The sequence below is a fragment of the Ammospiza caudacuta genome, chromosome 10 (assembly GCF_027887145.1).
Source record: "Ammospiza caudacuta isolate bAmmCau1 chromosome 10, bAmmCau1.pri, whole genome shotgun sequence".
NCBI classification, from domain to species: domain Eukaryota; kingdom Metazoa; phylum Chordata; class Aves; order Passeriformes; family Passerellidae; genus Ammospiza; species Ammospiza caudacuta.
The window spans coordinates 17,423,214-17,442,023 of NC_080602.1; the positions used below are offsets into that span (position 1 = coordinate 17,423,214).

General features: G+C 44.3%; 1 protein-coding gene across 2 annotated transcripts in view; it reads left to right on the forward strand.

Moving 5' to 3' along the window:
- The first annotated feature begins 263 nt into the window (after window positions 1-263).
- SEMA6D (semaphorin 6D) overlaps window positions 264-18,810 on the forward strand; it is a 31,067-nt gene continuing 12,520 nt past the window's right edge. For both annotated transcript variants that reach the window (XM_058811040.1, XM_058811041.1), the window contains exons 1-7: window positions 264-377; window positions 16,588-16,729; window positions 17,109-17,220; window positions 17,815-17,875; window positions 17,981-18,043; window positions 18,130-18,231; window positions 18,450-18,540. In XM_058811040.1, coding sequence (XP_058667023.1) covers window positions 16,621-16,729; window positions 17,109-17,220; window positions 17,815-17,875; window positions 17,981-18,043; window positions 18,130-18,231; window positions 18,450-18,540 — 538 coding nt within the window. In that variant the 5' untranslated portion in view covers window positions 264-377; window positions 16,588-16,620. The remainder of the gene's footprint in view (window positions 378-16,587; window positions 16,730-17,108; window positions 17,221-17,814; window positions 17,876-17,980; window positions 18,044-18,129; window positions 18,232-18,449; window positions 18,541-18,810) is intronic.

Consider the following 18,810-nt stretch of genomic DNA (forward strand, 5'->3'; position numbering starts at 1 on the left):
GCGGTGAGCCCGAAAAGTTGTGCGCTGCCGGGGCGCGGGCCGGGGGCCGCCGCGGTGCGAGGCGCGGGCGAGAATAAATCCATTGGCGGGAGGTGGAGCGGGGGTGGGCTCTGCCGGGCGCGCCTCCCCCGCGCCGCCCCGGCTCCCAGCGCAGCGCCGGGATGGGGCGCCCGGCGGGGGACGGCGGGCGGAGCGGGCCCCGCCGGCGGGCGGCGGCCGCGGGCAGCGGCGCGGCGGCTGCAGGTACCGGGGAGAGCGGCCGGAGCGCGGCGGCGCTGCCGAGCGGAGCGGGCGGGAGCCGGCGCCGGCCGCAGACGGGGCAGCCGAAGCGGAGCTGTCGGGTTTATCCCCGGCGAAGTCGCCCCGGGGCGCTTGGGGTGAGTCGGGGCTGGCGCCGCGTCGGGGGCTGAGCCGGGCCGGGCCGGGGCTCGGCGCTGCCGGCGGGGCGGGGAGCCTGGCGAGCCGTGATTTACGGGCTCCCCGGCAGCAGCCGGGCGCTGGGAGGCAGAGGGAGCCGCGTTTCCAGCTCCCCATCAATAATGGATGGAAACAAATACTGGAGTCAGTTCTGAATTATCCCCGTGCCGCGGCAGGGGCAGCTCCGCGCCCGCCCTCCTGTCGAAAACAATGCTCAGGTGCCGAGCGGGGAAACTTTGGTTTTTTTTTTTTCTGGGGGGGTGGGGGCGTTTCATCTGCAGAAACCGATACAGCTGCTTTCAAGGAGTAATTAGAAAGGGTTTAAAGCCTTCTTTATTATTTATAAGGATGAATGGAAATGAAAGGTCACACAGATATATCTAGGTGGCTATTACGCCTGTATTTTAAAGGGCTGTGGGGTGGTTGTGGAGGGTTGTTTTTTTTTTTTTTTTTTTATGGTTGTTGTGTTTTTATCTTGTGAGTTGAAAAATTGGATTAACTGCTTTAGGTTGATGTGTTGAAAAAATTGTAGTTCCGGTGGAAATCCCACTTGTTAGCATGAATATAACTGGTCTTAAATTAGTGGGCTTCTGCCAATCTCACGGTTTTTAATTACTTCTGGTCAAGATTATGTCTGTAGCACAAGCATTAGCCTGTGAGTAATTTGAGCAAAATTCAGCCCTCAGTGTGTAAAGTCATTTGTATTTGTATTTGTGTGTGGCTTAGAATACATTTACTTTTGAGCATAGCAGCAGCAATGATGGTTCATAATGCTCACATATGTGGCACTTGCTGTACAGATGGTATTGTAGCTTATCCATGTACACACACACACACGCTTCACACATAATGTGCAGGAATTGCAGCAAACTTCCTCCAGAATACTGTTCAGTGCTCTGTAAATGTGTGGCATTTTTTTCTCCTGGTTATTCCCTTTGGGGGAAAAAAAAAACATGCATCTTTACTGGGATACCTTTGTGCTTCAAGTTGTTGGTCTTACTAATGTTCCCTAAATATTATTTGAAGAAACAGCTTCCTACTGTCTTAGAGGCATTTACTGCTGGTCTGTTGCTCTCACATACAAATACTTTCACAGAGAATTTTCTGAGGTTCTCTCCTTTTCCCAAGTCCAACAGGAAGCTCATTGTAAAGCTTTGCAATTACTTTTGTGGCAAAAGAGAATAGACGTTTTCCCTGCTTTATTCACACTATAAAATTCTGTGCACCTCTGAAGTCTACTTGAGTTCCTTTCAGTAAATTAAGCTGTATGGAATCATGTTTAATGTTGTAAGTGACGGGCATATTTTGTTATGTTGGCAGATATTGTATAAACATTTACTCTGGCTTAGATAAAAACAAATTGCCAGCTTAGTGCTCTGATTTCTTCTCTATATAATTATGAACTTCAGCAGTTTTTGTGTTAACTAATATAAAGCTCAGGGTTTTTTTAAATCGGGAAGGAAAAGTTTGTAGTAAGAATTTATTAGGATTCTGAATTATGTAGCTCAGATTTGTTTTCAGAAAGGCAGCCAAAAAAGTATAACCCAGAGGCTCTACGTTGGTTTATTTAACCAGCTTCTCACTTTCATCTGCACCTTTCGTTACAGTGAACCTTCCTCCCCCATATCCTGCAGTCTGTCACTACCTGCTCTCCTTTATGGTGAGATGCAACAGAGATAACATCATTTTCTAAATGTGCTTTGTGTGATGCAGGAGTGTGTGCCAGGAATACAGTGATGGCCCTGTCAGAGCTCCACAAACCAGCTGTGTGGCTGCGGGTTTTCCCCCCAGCCTCCCGCGCCCTTTGAGCTGGACCATCTGAACGTTTCTGGGAATGCCTGAGCTGAGCTGACTGTTAGAGCAGATATTTCAGCCCCTGGAACCGCCATAACTTTGCTGTCTATTTATGAAGAGCACATTTACATGGAATGCTTAATTATAGATGCAATTCACTCGCAGTTGATCTTTGAGCCAGTCAGTCCTGTCATGAGAGGACAGGACCGACTGTGTGAAGGAAAAGTCCACCTTGGAAGTTCAGTTCAAAGTGTATATTAGGCATTTGTAATAGTGTATCTTCTGGTCTAAGTACAGTTGGTCACATTCAGATTTCAGTTCTGAATTTTTATAGGTTTTTAATTCTTTCAAAACATTAGTGCACTTAACACAGGACTCAGTGTCCCCTGAAGTCAGCTGTAGCCACTTAGATGGACAGAACCTGCATGGAAATGTTGAAATGCTATGCTTGTTTGTCCTTCTGAAAAATAAAAAGCAGTTTGAAATCTGAAGTCAAGTAGAGATTAGGGGTGAATATGGTCAGTTTTCATCAGGTGTGGAAAAGTGGTATGACGGAGACTCTTTCAGTTCTAGTCTTTTTTGGTAAGACAAAGGAAACAGGTACTTCAACAGCTTCTGTGCCTGTATAAGCTTATGTGGAGCTTACTTATGTTGCAGTCTCTGATATTTTTCAAGGTTTAGTCTGTGTGTTTGCTAACTGAACAGAGGAGATGATGGTTGATTACATACTCATATGTTAAACATACCTCCAATTCCAGATTGATAAAATCAGATACCTTTCCACTTGATAAAGTAACAATTTGCTCCACAAGTAATTAAGAAAAGATGGAATAAGGCATATTACTGGCATTGAGTAGCACAAGTTATTTTCAGTCTTAGCAACTCTGTATGTAATTAAAACAGTTCAAATGTTGCTTTCGTCAAAACTGCTGCTCGAACAGATGATCCCTTCTTATGCATCCGATAAGCTACTGCAGTTACTGTTAAAATCCATCTAAGCCATTTTATTAAGCTGTTATTTGTTCTGTGAATAGCTGCCAGCCTTGAGTTCAAAAGAAAGTGGGTTGTGATTTGTTCCCATGTCACATGGAAGAGGTGTGCAGTGAGAACAGTGTTACTGCCCTTTCCATGCTGTTTGTGGAGCTCCGTGTGTTGTTGCCATAGCCTGATTTCCCTCGTCGTGGCTTGACAGTAATTACAGTACAGCTAATATCAGAAGTTGGTTCAGTTTATTCAGACAGGATGACTGTTGAATTGTCCCACTTCCAAAGTCAAATGTTTGTGTTAACCACAGAAATCAAATCTGCCGTGCATATATACAACATATGAGTAGTATTGATTTCCCTAACTTTTCTTTTCCATTCAGCTTTTGTTAAGTAGCCCAGATTAGCATTTTAACAACCCTGAAGTGAACTTCTGCCATTCTCCCTGCTTGGACAGTGTGTGTAGACCATCCATCATCCTGTCCTTGGCCACAACAGGCTACTGGCTCCATAACCATTTGGAGCTACACAGAAACCACCCGACTGTGAACAGCACAGCTGGCTACAGCAATTTTTTCTTCCACGCCACTGGCAGCATTGTCTGGCTCTGGTAACTAAAGTTAACATCCAGAACGTGAAGTTTCTTTCATTCTGGTGCCCCTGCCCAGCCCCACTGCAGCTCGGTGTGCACACCTGCAGAAGGAAGGGCTGGAGAATAGCTGGGAGGAGTGAGGCAACTGCTGGACTCTTGCTTTTCAAGGCTCCAGTTTGGAGACAGCAACCTGTTGTTTGGAGTGGGACGACATTAACTCTGTCCATACTCGAGAGGGAGCTTGCTGGCTGCATCCTGTGTGTGCTCAGTGTGCAGGCTGGGGTGAGCTTGGGAAGTGCCAGCTACAGAAACAGAACTTGCCACTTTAACTTAGCCACACAAACTGCCAAGGAGCACAGAAAGAAATGGAGAATTTCGGCTGTGTATTTCACACATTCTTGTAGAAGCCTTTTTAGTTCCACAACGGAAACCATGTGATTTCACAGGATCTGTGCCCAGACTCTAATACTTGCTACAGATGCTTTCCTTGGTTTGTTTTGCAGATCTATGAATGCAATAGGAAAGAAGTTGTTACGGCATTTGTTGTTTTAATTCTGACGTGTGCTTTGAATGGCAGGTAACCAGCAGGTGAATGTACTTGTGACTCTATGCTAATTTTACTTGTTGAGATTTTTGCATAATTTAAATAAATTGGCCTAGCATGGCTGTCTGTCATGTGTGAGCCACTGCTTTCTTGCTAGAAGAGAACTTTTGCTTTCAAGAGCAAAGGAGGTCAAGAGGTATTAGTGGGAAGGGAGGGGCTTGGTGGGAGTGGAGGAGCAAAGAAGTGGCGGTGGAAGAGGAGGAGCAAGGAGCTCAGGCAAGCAAGTAACATTTGTTATGTCCAGAATGGTTACAAACCTTTGTAAACGAAATCAGTCCCTGGACAGCTTTGATTTATATTCTCACACAGCAGATTGGCCTTGGTCTGCCTGACCTTGGTAACATAACAGAGGTCGTATTTGCACACAGAGACGCTCCCTGCAGAAAGGTTTGTTGTTGCCGTTACTTTTTTTTAACCGTTACATCTAAGAGCCAAATCGCAGCCCAGTTTCTAATTGGATGGGCACTGGGGAAAACACAGAATGAAAGGGATGGATCCTGTTCCCACAGTGGATGGTTTAAAAGAAGAGATGGCAGACGGGTACAGTCGGGCAGTGGCCTCTGGAAGCAGGAGAGCCGTGCTGACCTGCATAATCAGCGGCTGTGCTGGGGCAGAGCCACCTAAACACAGCCGAGCTGCGTGTGTCGGGGACAGGGGGCACACGGGCTCTGGCATCAGAGGCAAAGGGGAGCTTTGAAGAGAGCCTGGGATGAGAATGAGGAGTTAATTGGCAGATGCCTGCTAGGGGGCTCTTCAAGTGTGTGAGGGACAGCAGGGAGGCAAGCACAGAGTTGCTCATCTAGAAGAGTAACGAGTGACTGTTGGGGAGCAGCATCACAGACTGGCTGCCCACCAGCGGTGGGAGTGAAACCTCAGAAGAGATGAGAGCTGATCAGCCGGTCACTCAGCTCAGCTATTACTGCAACAATAGGCTTTTCTTAATGTGAGCTACACAGTTCATCTTTATTTTACCAAATGGTCATGGCAGCTGGGACTCTCTTTCTCAAGCAGTGGTAAAGAACCAGCTCACACCTATGTTGGGTAGAGCCCTCCTCAGAGCTTTATTGTGGTGTGAAACAAAAGGTATTTCCCTCAAGTGCTGCTGCCTCTCTTCCCGGGCGCTGGGGGTGGGCAGGGACTGCAGCACCAGCACAAAGTGTTGCTGCTATTTCTGTGTCTGTCTGTCATGACAGATGCACTTTGGGGTTGGAAGAAAATCTTCATGCTTGTATGTCAAGCCCTTGTTTATGCTGTACCTCCATTTAGGTACCCCCTTCCCATGTTGTACACCTTCATGCCCCATCGGGCTGTGTAACCATTGTGTTTTGGGAGACCACAGAGAAGAAAAATGTGTATTTAATTTTAAAAAAGCCTCCATGTATAGTTAAGGCTAAGTATTGCAATTTTAGATGGCCCTTGAACGTAGCCCAGAGTGAGGGAGCGTGGCTCTGCCTGTTGGTGAGGTGGTAGCCAGAGCAGGAAAGGGCAGTGCGGGTGTTCCCTGAGCAGTGCAGCTCCAGGGGTGAAATGCCAGAGCACTGCCTGGTGGGTCAGGGCCCTGGGGAAACAACTTGAAGCAGCCAACCTGGAAGGCAGGAGAGGGCCCTCTGGCTCTTCAATGGCTGTCCAAGAGCCAGCTTTGGCACCCCTTGCAAATATAGCTCTTTTGTGTATTGCCACCTGGGGACGAGTGCTGAAGAGAAGGGAGCAGATAACAGAGGAAAAGCAGTAGTGGGAAAGCTGTCAACAGTGTGTGAACAATATCCCCAGGTGTCTCATGAAAGGAGTAATAAGGGAGGGGGGAAATAATCTTGCAGAGTTGAATGGTTTCCTTCAATTTGCAAACTTCTCTCTGTGACACTTTCTTTAACCCAGCACGTGTTTATCAAAGATTAACACCGAAAAGCCAGTAATTTGTTTTTGCTCAGTAAATCATATTTTCTTCATAAAGTAAAAGCTGTGTGGATATTTTTAGCATTATGTAATTTTTTTCCTTGATGATAACCTCAGACAAAAATAATCAAATCTCATGCTTTGGGGATTAATCTGATTTCCTGCAAGAGTATGGATAGAAATTTTTTGTCTTGCATACCACTGTACAGGTTTTACTGTGAGAGTGGATTATGGCTTTTCCTCCCCCTAAAGCATCAGGTTTTCATCCTCACCAAAAACATAACAAACGCTGCTCATGGCTGAACAGTGCTCTTCAGCAGCAAGCTGTGCCAGCACAAACCTAAATATTTGGCACAGAGGGGTAAGAAAAATAGACCTGCCGACGTAAATAGTGTGGGGGATAGGTATGGTTATCTTGTCGTGTTGTTACACTGGCTAATATTCCTTGTGACAACCCAAGGATTTAAGGAAACATTGTAATTGTATTGGGGATCTGGGGAGGCCAATGTGGAAGAGAGAATGGAACAGGCTGTAATAGAAAGCTTTAAAGCCCTAAGTCTCATTCCCTGATTTGGCAGAGATTTCCTTCTGACCTTAATTCAAGCACCATCAGTCCATGTGTTACTGATTTGAATATATATTTTTTAACATTTTACTCTGAAAGGTCTGATCTGTGACTTCTCTGTGGCTCACAAGTCAAAATGCCAAAGTATTGTGATGCAAATATTTCCCTGTCTTGCAGAGTGAATGTTGTCATGAGGTGATGGAGCCCAAGTAAAGCAGAGAGGGGGGAGAGCTGAGCCCAGCATGGCTGCATCCAGCTGCAAACACTGCCATGGATGGGCTCTGCAGGTTGTGCTTGCTCTGTGCACAATGGGCAGTTCTGTGGTGCAGAGTTCCCCAAATCAGCACAGGGATGTGCCCAAGCTTGGGACCCAGAGCAGGGAGAGCCATGGCACACATTTCACAGTCCTGTCTCCAGCCCCAAACTGGCAACAAATAGGTGCAGTTTACCTTAGTGCATTTATATCAGTGTAATAACTTCAACAGAATGCAGGGCCAGGAATCTGCCAGATCAAATGCTGCACTAATACATCTGATTTTTAAATACACAAAAATAAATTTTTCCCTACCGCTCTGTGTTTCTGGTAAGCCAGATACCCCCAAGAGACCCTCAGCACAGGCACCTCTCAAGGTGTGTCCCTGTCCCTCTGACCATCCCCAGGGTGTCAAATGAGCACGGTGTTCCCCCCTCCCCTGTGAATATGTATATACATACACACACAAATACACACTTGGAGACTACAAAGGCAGCAAATGTGATAATGTGATCCAACTGTTCACTGCTAGGCTAGAAAGAAGTATTTTTCTGCCATTATGTGAAAATTTAGCGTGACTGGAACAGAGTCTGCATTTGATTAGGCAATTTAAGAAATGGAAGAGACTTCATACTGTAGGGCAGTGCTGCAAAACAATTGCTCGGAACATGTTCTAAAATTGGTTTGCCTTCACCAGATTTCCATGTGTTTCTGCACGACATCTCAAATGAAAGTATGAGCAGTCACGTGGCAAGTGACAACATTTTGGTGTTATGGTAAATAAAAGCAGCCCTTTTTAATAATTACTCTAAATCCTGAGAAGACTTTGAGATAAAGAAAAAAAAATAGAACCAAGAAAACGAAACTCTCTATTTACTGTAAGCCTGGGAAAGACATTTCATAACACATCCTTTTACTGGCATAGTTAATCTTTAATCCTAACAAGATAATAGCAATTGTTAACTTCAAGCTCAAGGTTCCTCCAGGTTTTCATGCCTATGTTTTGTGCATGTAATTGATGGTGCCCAGAAAAGGGGCAGAGCACATGCTTTGCATATATAAATAGGTAACTGGGTGGCCTGCTACCAGATTTGTCCGTGCAGAAAAGGCAAGGCTAGTTAAAAGCACGTTGTTCCCCAGTCTCTGTGGGCAGTATTCCTGCAGACAAGGCTGGCTGACTGTTCCAGCCCTGAGAATGGCACTCAGAGAATACCAGCACAGTGTTTAAGATCTCTCACGTGCCTCTTGCCGGTGGAGTCCTCTCCTGTCTCTCCCTTTGCATTTTCCGCAGCCATTTACCTTCTCTCTGGAGTGAGAGCAGTGACATGCAGCAGCCTTTCCCCAGCAGCAGCAACTCAAGCCAGCAATGCTCCAGCAAGGCACGGTGTTGAGATGCTGGAGGGGTGTTTGTAGCAGGGGAGAAGGGTGGGTGGAAAGAAGTGACGCTTTCTGGAGTGAGGTTGACAGCAACATTGTCTGAGGCACAGCCTGTTGAACAGCAGATGTGCCCTTTCCACAGTGCAAATCCCTTTTTTCTCCATCTGCCCTGCTTGTTGGTGCATATTCCTTCCCCCAAACCTCCCTTCCATTTCAAAACATCCCATTCACTTCATGCAGTAGGCAAACCCTGACCTCCTGGGCTCCAGCCAGGCCTCAGATGGGCAGCACTTATCTCAGGATGGGGCTGCAGCCCTGCTCAGGGGAAGGCTGCTTTGGCTGCTTAGACTGCTTTCTGCGGGGCTGGTTCACAGCAGGGCTGGGACACAGCAGGCCCAGGGTGCTGCCAGCAACTCCCTGGGCTGTGGCGTCAGCTGGACTTGTGCAAGTTGTGCCTGAGACCTTTGTTGTGTCCTCACCTGCAAGTACTGGTTTATTCCTGTCTCAGAGTTACCTTATCAGATGATGCCTAACCATGCTGAAATGAGTGGCAGTTTTGCTATGTAAATCATGATCTGCAGGCTTACAGGAAGAACACTGACTTCCTTCACTTACAGCACTGACCCACACTTGCAGCCAACCCTCCTAGAGGGGGGAAAAGTGATACTTTGGTCAGGTTTTAGGCTTTTGTTTCAGGCCAAGGGAGGTAGTTTGAGTGTTACTGAACCTACATCCAAGCCTGTGTGTACTTCAGGAGATAATTAGGTCTTTGCCATTATGGTTTAAAGGTTCTCCCTAGTTTTCAGGATAAAAGTATTTGGTCTAAAACACATTAATCAAAAGCATCAGACACCTCTGACACAACTGGAAGCTGGAGGTGCTCAGGACTTCACCTTGATGAGCCACAGCTGCTCTCCCCAGCAGGGTGGCTTTGCTTTTCTGGGGTTGGGGTCAGGGCAGGGGTAGGAATTCCTGCTGCCCATGGCCAGGAATTAATGGAGGATCAGTGCCCAGAGTATGGAACAGAGGTCACTGTACTGACATTCTCTGCACCAGTCTGTGGACACCTCCACGAATAAATTTAGTATATCCTAGGGCAGTCCCAGCTGGGCATGAACAGTTTGAATTAATGAAATGCAGGTCTGCTAAAATGGTGGATCCAGAGCACTGCTGGAGTTAAAGCACCTTGCACTCCATCACTGATAGCCCAGCCCTGGCAAGCTTGTAGGAAAAGCATGTCCTGCAGGAGCTCTGCAAAACAGAACAGATGTGACCATAGTTGTTAGCTGAAATCCAAGGTTGGTTTCAGGTGCAGGACTTCCATGTCAACCTTGTAAGAGAAGGTAGTTAACATTCAGTCTCAAAAATTAACTTAAAATAACCATAATTGAGGCAATCACTTACAGTTTGCTTAGCATTTTATTTCCTTTCCTGCTGAAACTATCTGGTGTTCAAGTAAATTTCTGATCACAAGAGAATTTAGCCCTCAAAGTGCTTCTAATCAACCACTAAACACTTGCATCATTAAAAGTCACCCCAGCCATTTTGCAAGTTCTGTCAACTCGTTCTAGAGCAAGAGGGGTGCGCTTGCTGCAACGTTCAAAGCCTGCAAACAACTGAAGTGTAGCTGGCAGTGCCATAAGCCAATTAAGATGAAAGCTGTGATACTCACTGGTAGAGTTTCATCACTTTAATATTAAACTATCTTTTTTTACTTAGGCATAGATCAAGAGGTGTTAATGCAGAATCCTTAAAAGAAGTCAAGTATTATCTTAAAATAACAGACCTGTTATTTGCACTTTCATGCTCAATTAATATCTCAGCTCTAAATATCCTAATTTTTTTTTCCTCAGAGCTGCAGACTTTAAAGTTGTTATAAAAAGTAAGGATGGCTGCATACTGCAAGTTTACATTTGGGTGTATAGGACAGAAAGAGTTATTTCCTATTCATTCATACAAAATCATGCCTCATGTTCCTGAAAGGGACTGCAAGAATTCAGTACCTTTCTTTCATTATAGCCACAAATATTTTCCTGTGTTATTTGATAATTAACTGAAATAATCTGTCACCAAATTCCACAACATGGATTTATCACATCATAGAGAATCTCTGAGATTTGAATTTACTGTAAACCTCTGTGTCAGGCATTGCCTTCAGGAACTTTATTGAAGTCAGCCTTCATTAGGAGAAACACATACTGGAATGACATTAAAAAGAAGACATTATAAAGAAAATCACACTTGCATTGATGTTGTTGTATCCCTGTTTTGGGAGGACTTACCACACTATAATGCAATTGCATCACTGGAAAACCTATGTATAGATATGACCTAAAATGGGAATCTAATCCCCTGCCTTTCCTATCAGAAATACTGATACAGATTTTTAAGGCAAATGTTGCATTCTATGTGGAATACTTTCTGGCTTGTAAGCAAATGACTCATCATACACATTTCACACAGTAAGACATTAAAAAAAAAGACTAAGACCAAAAAATAGAGATAGGAAAAAGAATTGTTGGCTCCCTCTCTAGAGTTTGAAACACCAGACCCTGGGCCATGCTGGTTTTATATTTCAACTCAGATGGTACAAAAAGGCTCCATTTTCCTATTTTGATTACTAAAACACACTTTTGCCTGGTTCCCCCAGTGCGTGGCTCTGCTCTGGAGTTATTTTACTCCAGTCACAGTAGGGATGAGGTGCTATTCTGGGTGGATGTTCTGGTGCATCTCTGGTTGCCAATGTGTATATTTCTACAAGTCTAGGGTGCCCCTGAAGACAGCCTGTACCACCTTCATGTATTTTCTTCTAAACATTTTGTCTTCTGAAAGGATTGACCTGGTTGACAATCTGAAATTGAGCAGCACTCCCTTTCTGTACTCTGCACTCACTGGTGAGCTGTGTTCTCTCTGCAGCTGGCTCAAGTTGAACTTCCCCCCCCAGCCGCAGTTACCATCAGCAAGTAAAGTAAACTCAGGTGCAAATCCTTAGCCCCCCTAAGCAGAGTCACTGCCTGCAGGCTTTTACCTTCATGAAGCCCAGAACTTGAACCATACCCTTTCCAGGTAGTGTTTTTTAACTGCTGTAGACTATAAGTGATTTGTACATCAAAAGATAATCCCTGATAATCCCTGAGACTGCACTAAACAAGATTTTTATCCTTTCTGCACTAGTCCTTTGCATCCAAAATAAAGGGGAGAGGTGCTAAACACAAGTGACTTCCCATTCAGCCTTTGTTTGGGTGCAGGTGGAATCTGTGATTTGCTCTAGCCTGGCCAATAGATCTTTGTTATTGGAGTGTTCTTCTGGTTGAAGAGCTGCAAAGTGCTGCTTTGGCCAAGGGCTCAGGGCCTGAAGCCACTGTCCAGGGCTGCCCTGAGCCCCTCAGCAGGGCTTGTTTCAGTGGAGGTTGCTGGGTTTTGCACAAGATCAGCTTCACTCTGCATCAGGGACTGAAGTCTCAGCTGTAGGCCCTCAGAAACTTGTTGAACATCTGTGAACAAGCAGCAGTAAAAAAAAAATTTTGTTTTGGCTTAACTTTTATTATTAGAGTGGTTTCATGCTCAAAATTTCAGAAGGTGCCATCTGAGAAAGACACTAATCAGTGCCTTTGCACTAATTAGTGCCGTCAGGGAGCCATTTGCATGCAGGAAGAAACAGAGGACAGCAGGGATTTCCTGATTTGTCCAAGTCCAGTCAGCTGGGATTGTGGGAAACCACATCAACATAAATTGACTAAGCTCAGCATATTACTAATCAATTCTGCCTGTCCCCCCTCAACATTACGGCCAACTTGTACTACAAGCACAGAGGGGATCCTTGGTCTCACCCAACAGCCTGGGTCTGGTGGAGCAGGAAGGTGATGTACTCATTTAGTCAGCTTTTATTATTGCAACCCTTTCCTCCATTCCTTGCCAAACTCTCCACACTTTTAGGATGTATCTTTTGCTCTGACCTGTCTTGAACTTGAGCCTGGGTTTGCTGTACTGCACTCCTGTCTGTGCTTAGCATTTTGGGAAGCATTTATCGTGTTAAGAAGATTTTTAAGATTTTTTTTTTCCCAGTAAGTAGAAAATATTGCATCAGTCTGGTTTGGAGCCATTTTATATTTTGCTTCTCCCCAGCTGGCTGAATGCCCTTTCCCTTCCCCCTTCTCTTTTACGTGGCAGTGCACAGAAAGATGATTGATGGAGCGTCACCAGCACGTTGTCAAAGGCTGGAATAGATTAATGGGCAAGAAACACCAGCCTGTTCCCCTTCGTGTGTGATTGTTTGAAGGCAGGCTCATATTTTAACAGGAATTATATCCTGCTTCTCTGGATTCCCCCAATCAGGAATTGAAGGATGGGATTTCTATCTGAGATTGAAAGGTGGCAGCCACAAAGAGCCAGTTTATTACTTGGGACAACTGCCTGCCTCCCATCTGACCAACAGCATCTCCCTGAGGCCTGTCTCAGGCAGGTTGCTCTCCTCCTTAACAAGGTGGATTTTTGCCACCAGTTAACATTTACACCTCTAGTTCTTTCTCCTTGCAGACACAACTCATTATGGCACAGGCCACGTGGCCAGAGGAGCTCTGATCTGTAACCCCATTTTCACCTGAGGGACACTGCTCAGTGTGCCCATGCTGCAGGGAAGGGGCACATCTGACCCCAAGCAGCTCAGAACCTTTGAAAAAGCTTTTTTGGTGCTTGGCCTGGGCCACAAACTCAGCCTTGATCTGTGCCTCAATTCCCCAGCTGCAAAACAAGGATAGCAATATGGTAATTTCCAAACATTGTACTTGCCATGGATTGTTTTCTAGCAGAAATGCTAGGAATGAGATTTATAAGAGAAATTAATCAAAGACTGGGCTGAATCCTGGCAGGGGAAAATAATCAAACCCAGAGTATGAATGTTTTCTGCATTTTCTTGAAGGTAGACATTGCCAGCATTTCGTAATCAGCTATTTCAGGCCTAACAGATATTTCAGCATTGTTATTTGTAGTCCCCAGTAGTGGCCTCCACTGAAAGGTTTGAATGTGGCAGGAATTACGTCTTTCAGACCAATCTATCTGTGTCTACCAGAAGGCTACACCTGGCTGTCATAAACCCCTGCTCCAAGGGCTAGATGGAGCCCATTTTTCTGATTATCCAGGAAACAGCTGCTCTTCCCAGTTTATTCTCTCTGCAGTGGTTCTGATCTCGAGCCTGTGTCCAACCAGATAAAAGCTGCATTTAAGAGCCTCTTGAAGCAGGTGAATTTTCTTTTCATATGTAGCTGGAAAGCAGAGCTACTGTTAATATTCTTTTAGTAATTTTCCAAGCAAAATAATAAAGAAATCTCTACTTGTTGCCTGGCTGGTGAGAAGTGATTACCTGTGGTTTGCTGATCCAGTGCAACTCTCTGTCTGCTTTTCTGTCTTCTTGTGACCAAGGTCTGTTCTTCATGTCAGTATTTTCTTTGATAAAGATTTGCAACAGATGATGTTTAGTTAGAAAAGATTGCTGAACATAACTATTCCTGTCCTGTGTGTTCTCAGGGTTCATCTCTGGAGTACCCTGAGATGTTTGAGGGTTTTTGGGGGAATGTGAGTTTGTTTCTGCTCTGGATGCAACCTCTGGGGAAACACATCCTCTGGATTTACATTTACAAAACTTTGCATTCTTTTAGTGAGTTTGATACCCTGCCTGAAATTTAAATCTGTTTGAAAGAACTGATACTTTATTTACCTGGCATTTCAGTTGTTTCCTGTTTGCTTTTGTGACAGTTTGCTGCATATTGGCCATGATAATCATGACCTAAAAACAAGTTGCCCTTTGACAATTGTGACCTAAAAACAAATATAAGTTGCCCTTTTTTCTGCAGCCATTTCCTGGAGTCCAGAAGTCAGTATCTGCCTCTGTAAGGCAGGTTACATGGAAGATTTGTGATTGTCACCCCAGTCTATTCTTCCCAGATGGAACACTGGAAGGGAAAAGAAGCTTCCTGTTACATGCCCCTGCTTGGTACAGGTGGAACTTGTACAATTTGCAAGTTGTGTGCAGTTTGAAGCTGGGCCAGGGTCTCTTTGAGTCATGATGTGGGCCACAAGCAGCCTCATCTTCTATGCTGACTGCAGCCTACATGTCTGGGAGAGCTTCTTGCTCTTTGGCAATTTGTATTCATTTGTTCTCCAAGAAAACAAGGCTTCAGGGAAGACTTTTACTAAGCACCTTATAGATGTTACTGTGCACCAACTCAACGTGCAGTTTATGTGTCTCCCCTTTGTCTTTCACTGGAAAAGGAATGGGCTGGATCTTTGGAGCCTGCTTTTCCTTACAAAAAGCCCCCCAAAAAAAAAAGATTGTGCAAGCATTAATGATTTGTTATTGTGTCTGGGAGCCACAGTGCTGCAGGACTTTGCTCTAATGGTGCTTTCACAAGAAAGAACTAATTTGACTAACTTTATTAATTCCAGTTTGTTTTAAGTTTGCTCATTAGTAATTTAACGCGAGATGCTTCAGCTGAAGAGGCCATGTCAGGACAAGGAAGAGCAGAGGGAAAGTGCCAGGAATCATTAGTGTTTATTAACCACTGCACTCATCAATCTTGACTAAGAGCACAGCCCATTCGTTCTGGACTGGTGGACTGAGATACAGAAATATCATTAACAGTGAAAATGCTTCTTTCCAGGTCAGTCTGTAATGGGCAGGCATCCAGACAACACCCCCACCCCATCCCCAAATGTTCCCAGCCGTTCAGCTGCTCTCCTCACAGTGCAGCCCAAACTGACAGCTCAGCAGCCTCTGGAAGGAGGAAGCCCTGCCCCTAGCCAGCCATAGGATCAATTAACAAATACAGCATTTTCGTCCCCCATAAGCATTACTGAAAGGCTAAGTGTTGTTATGAAGAGGGTTTTTAATTGCTTTTCAAATTATTAAATGAATAATACTTTTGTGCTTTGCTGGATCAGGTCTGGCACTTTGTGTTGGCAACATATTCTTCTCACTGAAAGTGTTAAAACATTAAAATGGAAAGGTTTGGGGTTTTTTTCTGTTTAGACAAAGCATTTAATAACCAATTTCAGCAACTGCAAGGCACTGAGCTGATGACTCAGAGCTCTGACCTGTGAGTCGGGGCTGAATGAATGCCTCCAAAAGGTTGGAGGAGGGAATAATACTACATTGCCAGGTTTCTAATGAGAAATATGACCCCTGCCCAGTCCACTTGCAGTCATTAAGGATCACATTTCACTTTGAGATGAGTTTTCTTGCATCCTACCCAAATTGCAACTTGAGTAGTTACATTCTGCTCACTGAAATATCCCTGTGGTTTAATTGAAGAAGTTATGTTTCCCTTCCCCTCTTAAAAGCTTTGTTGTGTAATGTTGTGGTGCTGTCATGATCTGTGCTGTCTGATCTGCAGAGCACACACACACAACCCCCAGGTGAAAGCCTCTGAAGCCTTTGACAGTAGGAGATAGAGTGAGGGGGAAAGTGGGATCTTGGGAAGGTGGTTCAGCATTGCATCCCCATTTGAGTCTCTTGCCACCCTTGTGAAGTGTGTGACAACGCTGTCACACTGCAGGGGCAGCATTTTGCATTTACTTTACTTTTACTTTACTTGCACAGGTGTAAGTTGCTGCACAAGGCAGAGCATCAGGTGCCTGCTCCTGGACATCAGGTCTGTGACAATGGGACATTGGGCTGAGCACTGAGATGGCACAGCCTGGAAACAAACAATGACATTAAACGCAGCAGGGATGTTCAGACACATTGTGTGTGTCATGACGCTTTGTGGATGAGATTTAGGTGCTGCATGGGAAAAGGGTGTGTTGGATGACATTTGGTGATTGAGAGGATGGAAAGAGATTGCAGTTTAATTAAAATTCTAATCCCAAGTTTGACAATATTTCTTGCCAGGTCAGCAGCCTGTATGTTCTATTTCCGATTCTGTGAATTAAATGGGCTGACAGTTGTCATTTCTTTGGAAATGCCTGCAAATCCAGCCAAGAATTAGCGACCATCAATGGTTCAGAGCAGCCTGGAGCAGGGCCGTGTCACGCAGCAGTTTCCCAGCAGTGTCCCCTGCTGCCAGTGTCCCATGCTGCCGCAGCCTCACCGCTGTGTCCCTGTCCTGTGTGCAGGTAGTTGAGCAGTGCTGTCACCTGTCCCCAGCCATGAGGCTCCCCGTGCTCTGTGCCTTGGTGACACTGCTGAGCCTGTCCCCGTGCCGGGCCGTCAGCTTCCCCGAAGACGAGGACCCCATCAACGTCGTGGACTACCACTGTAAGTAATCTGCATAAAGTGCTGATAAGCACCAGGGAAAAAGTTCTAATGTTGATTTTATTTTTTTTTCCTTGCCCCCCACCATGGGAAATTAAAAAAAAATCTGATTCCTTTCAAATTGAAATGTGTTTACTGGCTTTGTATCTTTAATAGAACACTTAATCATTTTCTTAAAAAAGCAATCAGAAATACAGCAATAATTTCAGGAAAAAGAACATTTGCTGACATTAGCCATCTTTTCCTCATTTATATTCAAGACATTACTCAAGGAATTTAGTTTAAACCCTTCTACACCTAGTATATACAGCTAATCAATGCCATATATTGATTCTTTAGCTCTATAATCCTGAGTGATGGTGTAGCCCATTTTTACTTGCAGATTCAAGGCAATATCCAGTATTTAGAGGACGCCCTTCAGGCAATGAATCTCAGCACAGACTGGACTTCCAACTAATGTTGAAAATTCGAGACACACTTTATATCACTGGCAGGTAATTTTCCTTCACTCAGTTCATTAGATTAAAATTCTTTTCTCTTCTGGTTTTGCATTTATGTGTAAAATTCATTTAGAAAAATGTGCAGAATACGATAAAAATTAGAATTGGGGCAGAATTTCCCAGAGAAATATACCATATCTATGGCCAGTGCATGAAAATTGGATTTGAAGGCTGCAGTTACTGTAGTTAAGCTTAAACCAATGATCAAATGCTCTTTTCCCTCTTTTATATTACTGCCCTGCCTGATAAAAACCTCTCCTGATAATTTTAAACTTGGACTGACACGTCAGGGCTGTAGGAAGTGAGGATAACACACTTACATATTTACAGCCCGGGTTAGTCCTCAGCAGAATGGGCAGACCGGGATGGACAGCTGGACACTGCAGGTGCTATGTCAGGACCACAGCAATAAAAATCAAAGCCACCCCATGTTACACATGAACAACCTTCTTCCATTTACATTAAACACACAATTCTATTTCATAGAAGTTGCTGGTCTAACATAACATTTTAAAAATAGATTTGGCTTATCAAATATAGAGGCACGGAATTAATGAATTTACTGCTGTCTTTTTACTCTGCAAACAGGGACCAGGTTTATACTGTAAACTTAAATGAAGTTCCGAAATCAGAAGTTATCCCAAGCAAGGTGAGTAGATGCCTGCTGGAAAGGGAGAGGTGTTTTCTTTCATTTTAATGGGTTGTTTTAAGAATTTGCTGTGGCAAGGAATTCAAATGTTCCATTTCCTTTCAGAAATTAACGTGGAGATCAAAGCAGCAGGACAGAGAGAACTGTGCTATGAAAGGCAAACACAAAGTAAGTTTATCACATTATAGAAAAATGACACTAGTATTTATTATATACATGGAGTTTGTGATTAATACATTTTACTCTCTTTTCAGGATGAATGCCATAACTTCATTAAAGTCTTTGTTCCAAGAAATGATGAGATGGTGTTTGTCTGTGGAACAAATGCATTTAACCCTATGTGCAGATACTATCGGGTAAGAGTACTGAAGATGTCGTTAATCTGTTACTGGTTTTGCTTGCACTGGTTATACCATAGCCAGGCACCAGTGTGCCTGGAGAGTGCTTCAAGGTGAAATAAAAACAGACAGAAGCCAATGTGCTGAATTAAGTTTTGTGGAAAGACAATGTTTTGCTTTTGTGCCAGTGCACAAAATAGAAATGACACTATCACCCATTTATTTTTCTTCTCTAGTTGAATACATTAGAGTATGATGGGGAGGAAATTAGTGGTTTGGCAAGATGCCCATTTGATGCCAGACAAACCAATGTCGCCCTCTTTGCTGGTAAGAACTTTTACTTGTAATGAGTCTAAATGATTAATGACACCAAAGGAGACAGAGAGCTTTTAAAGCAAGCACAGGAAAGCTAAAGGTGTCATGGTGCCCCCGCTCTTAAATTTTTTAAAGGGCCTCCAAAGGATTAGAAGCTGACCTGTTAATAAATAGGTTACAGCAGTCTGGGGAAGTGTGACAGTAAAGAAATGGGGAAAAATACAGGCTGGTCAGAATTCTCTAGATTATTAAAGGCCTCTTAATACCATGTTTTCAACTTCC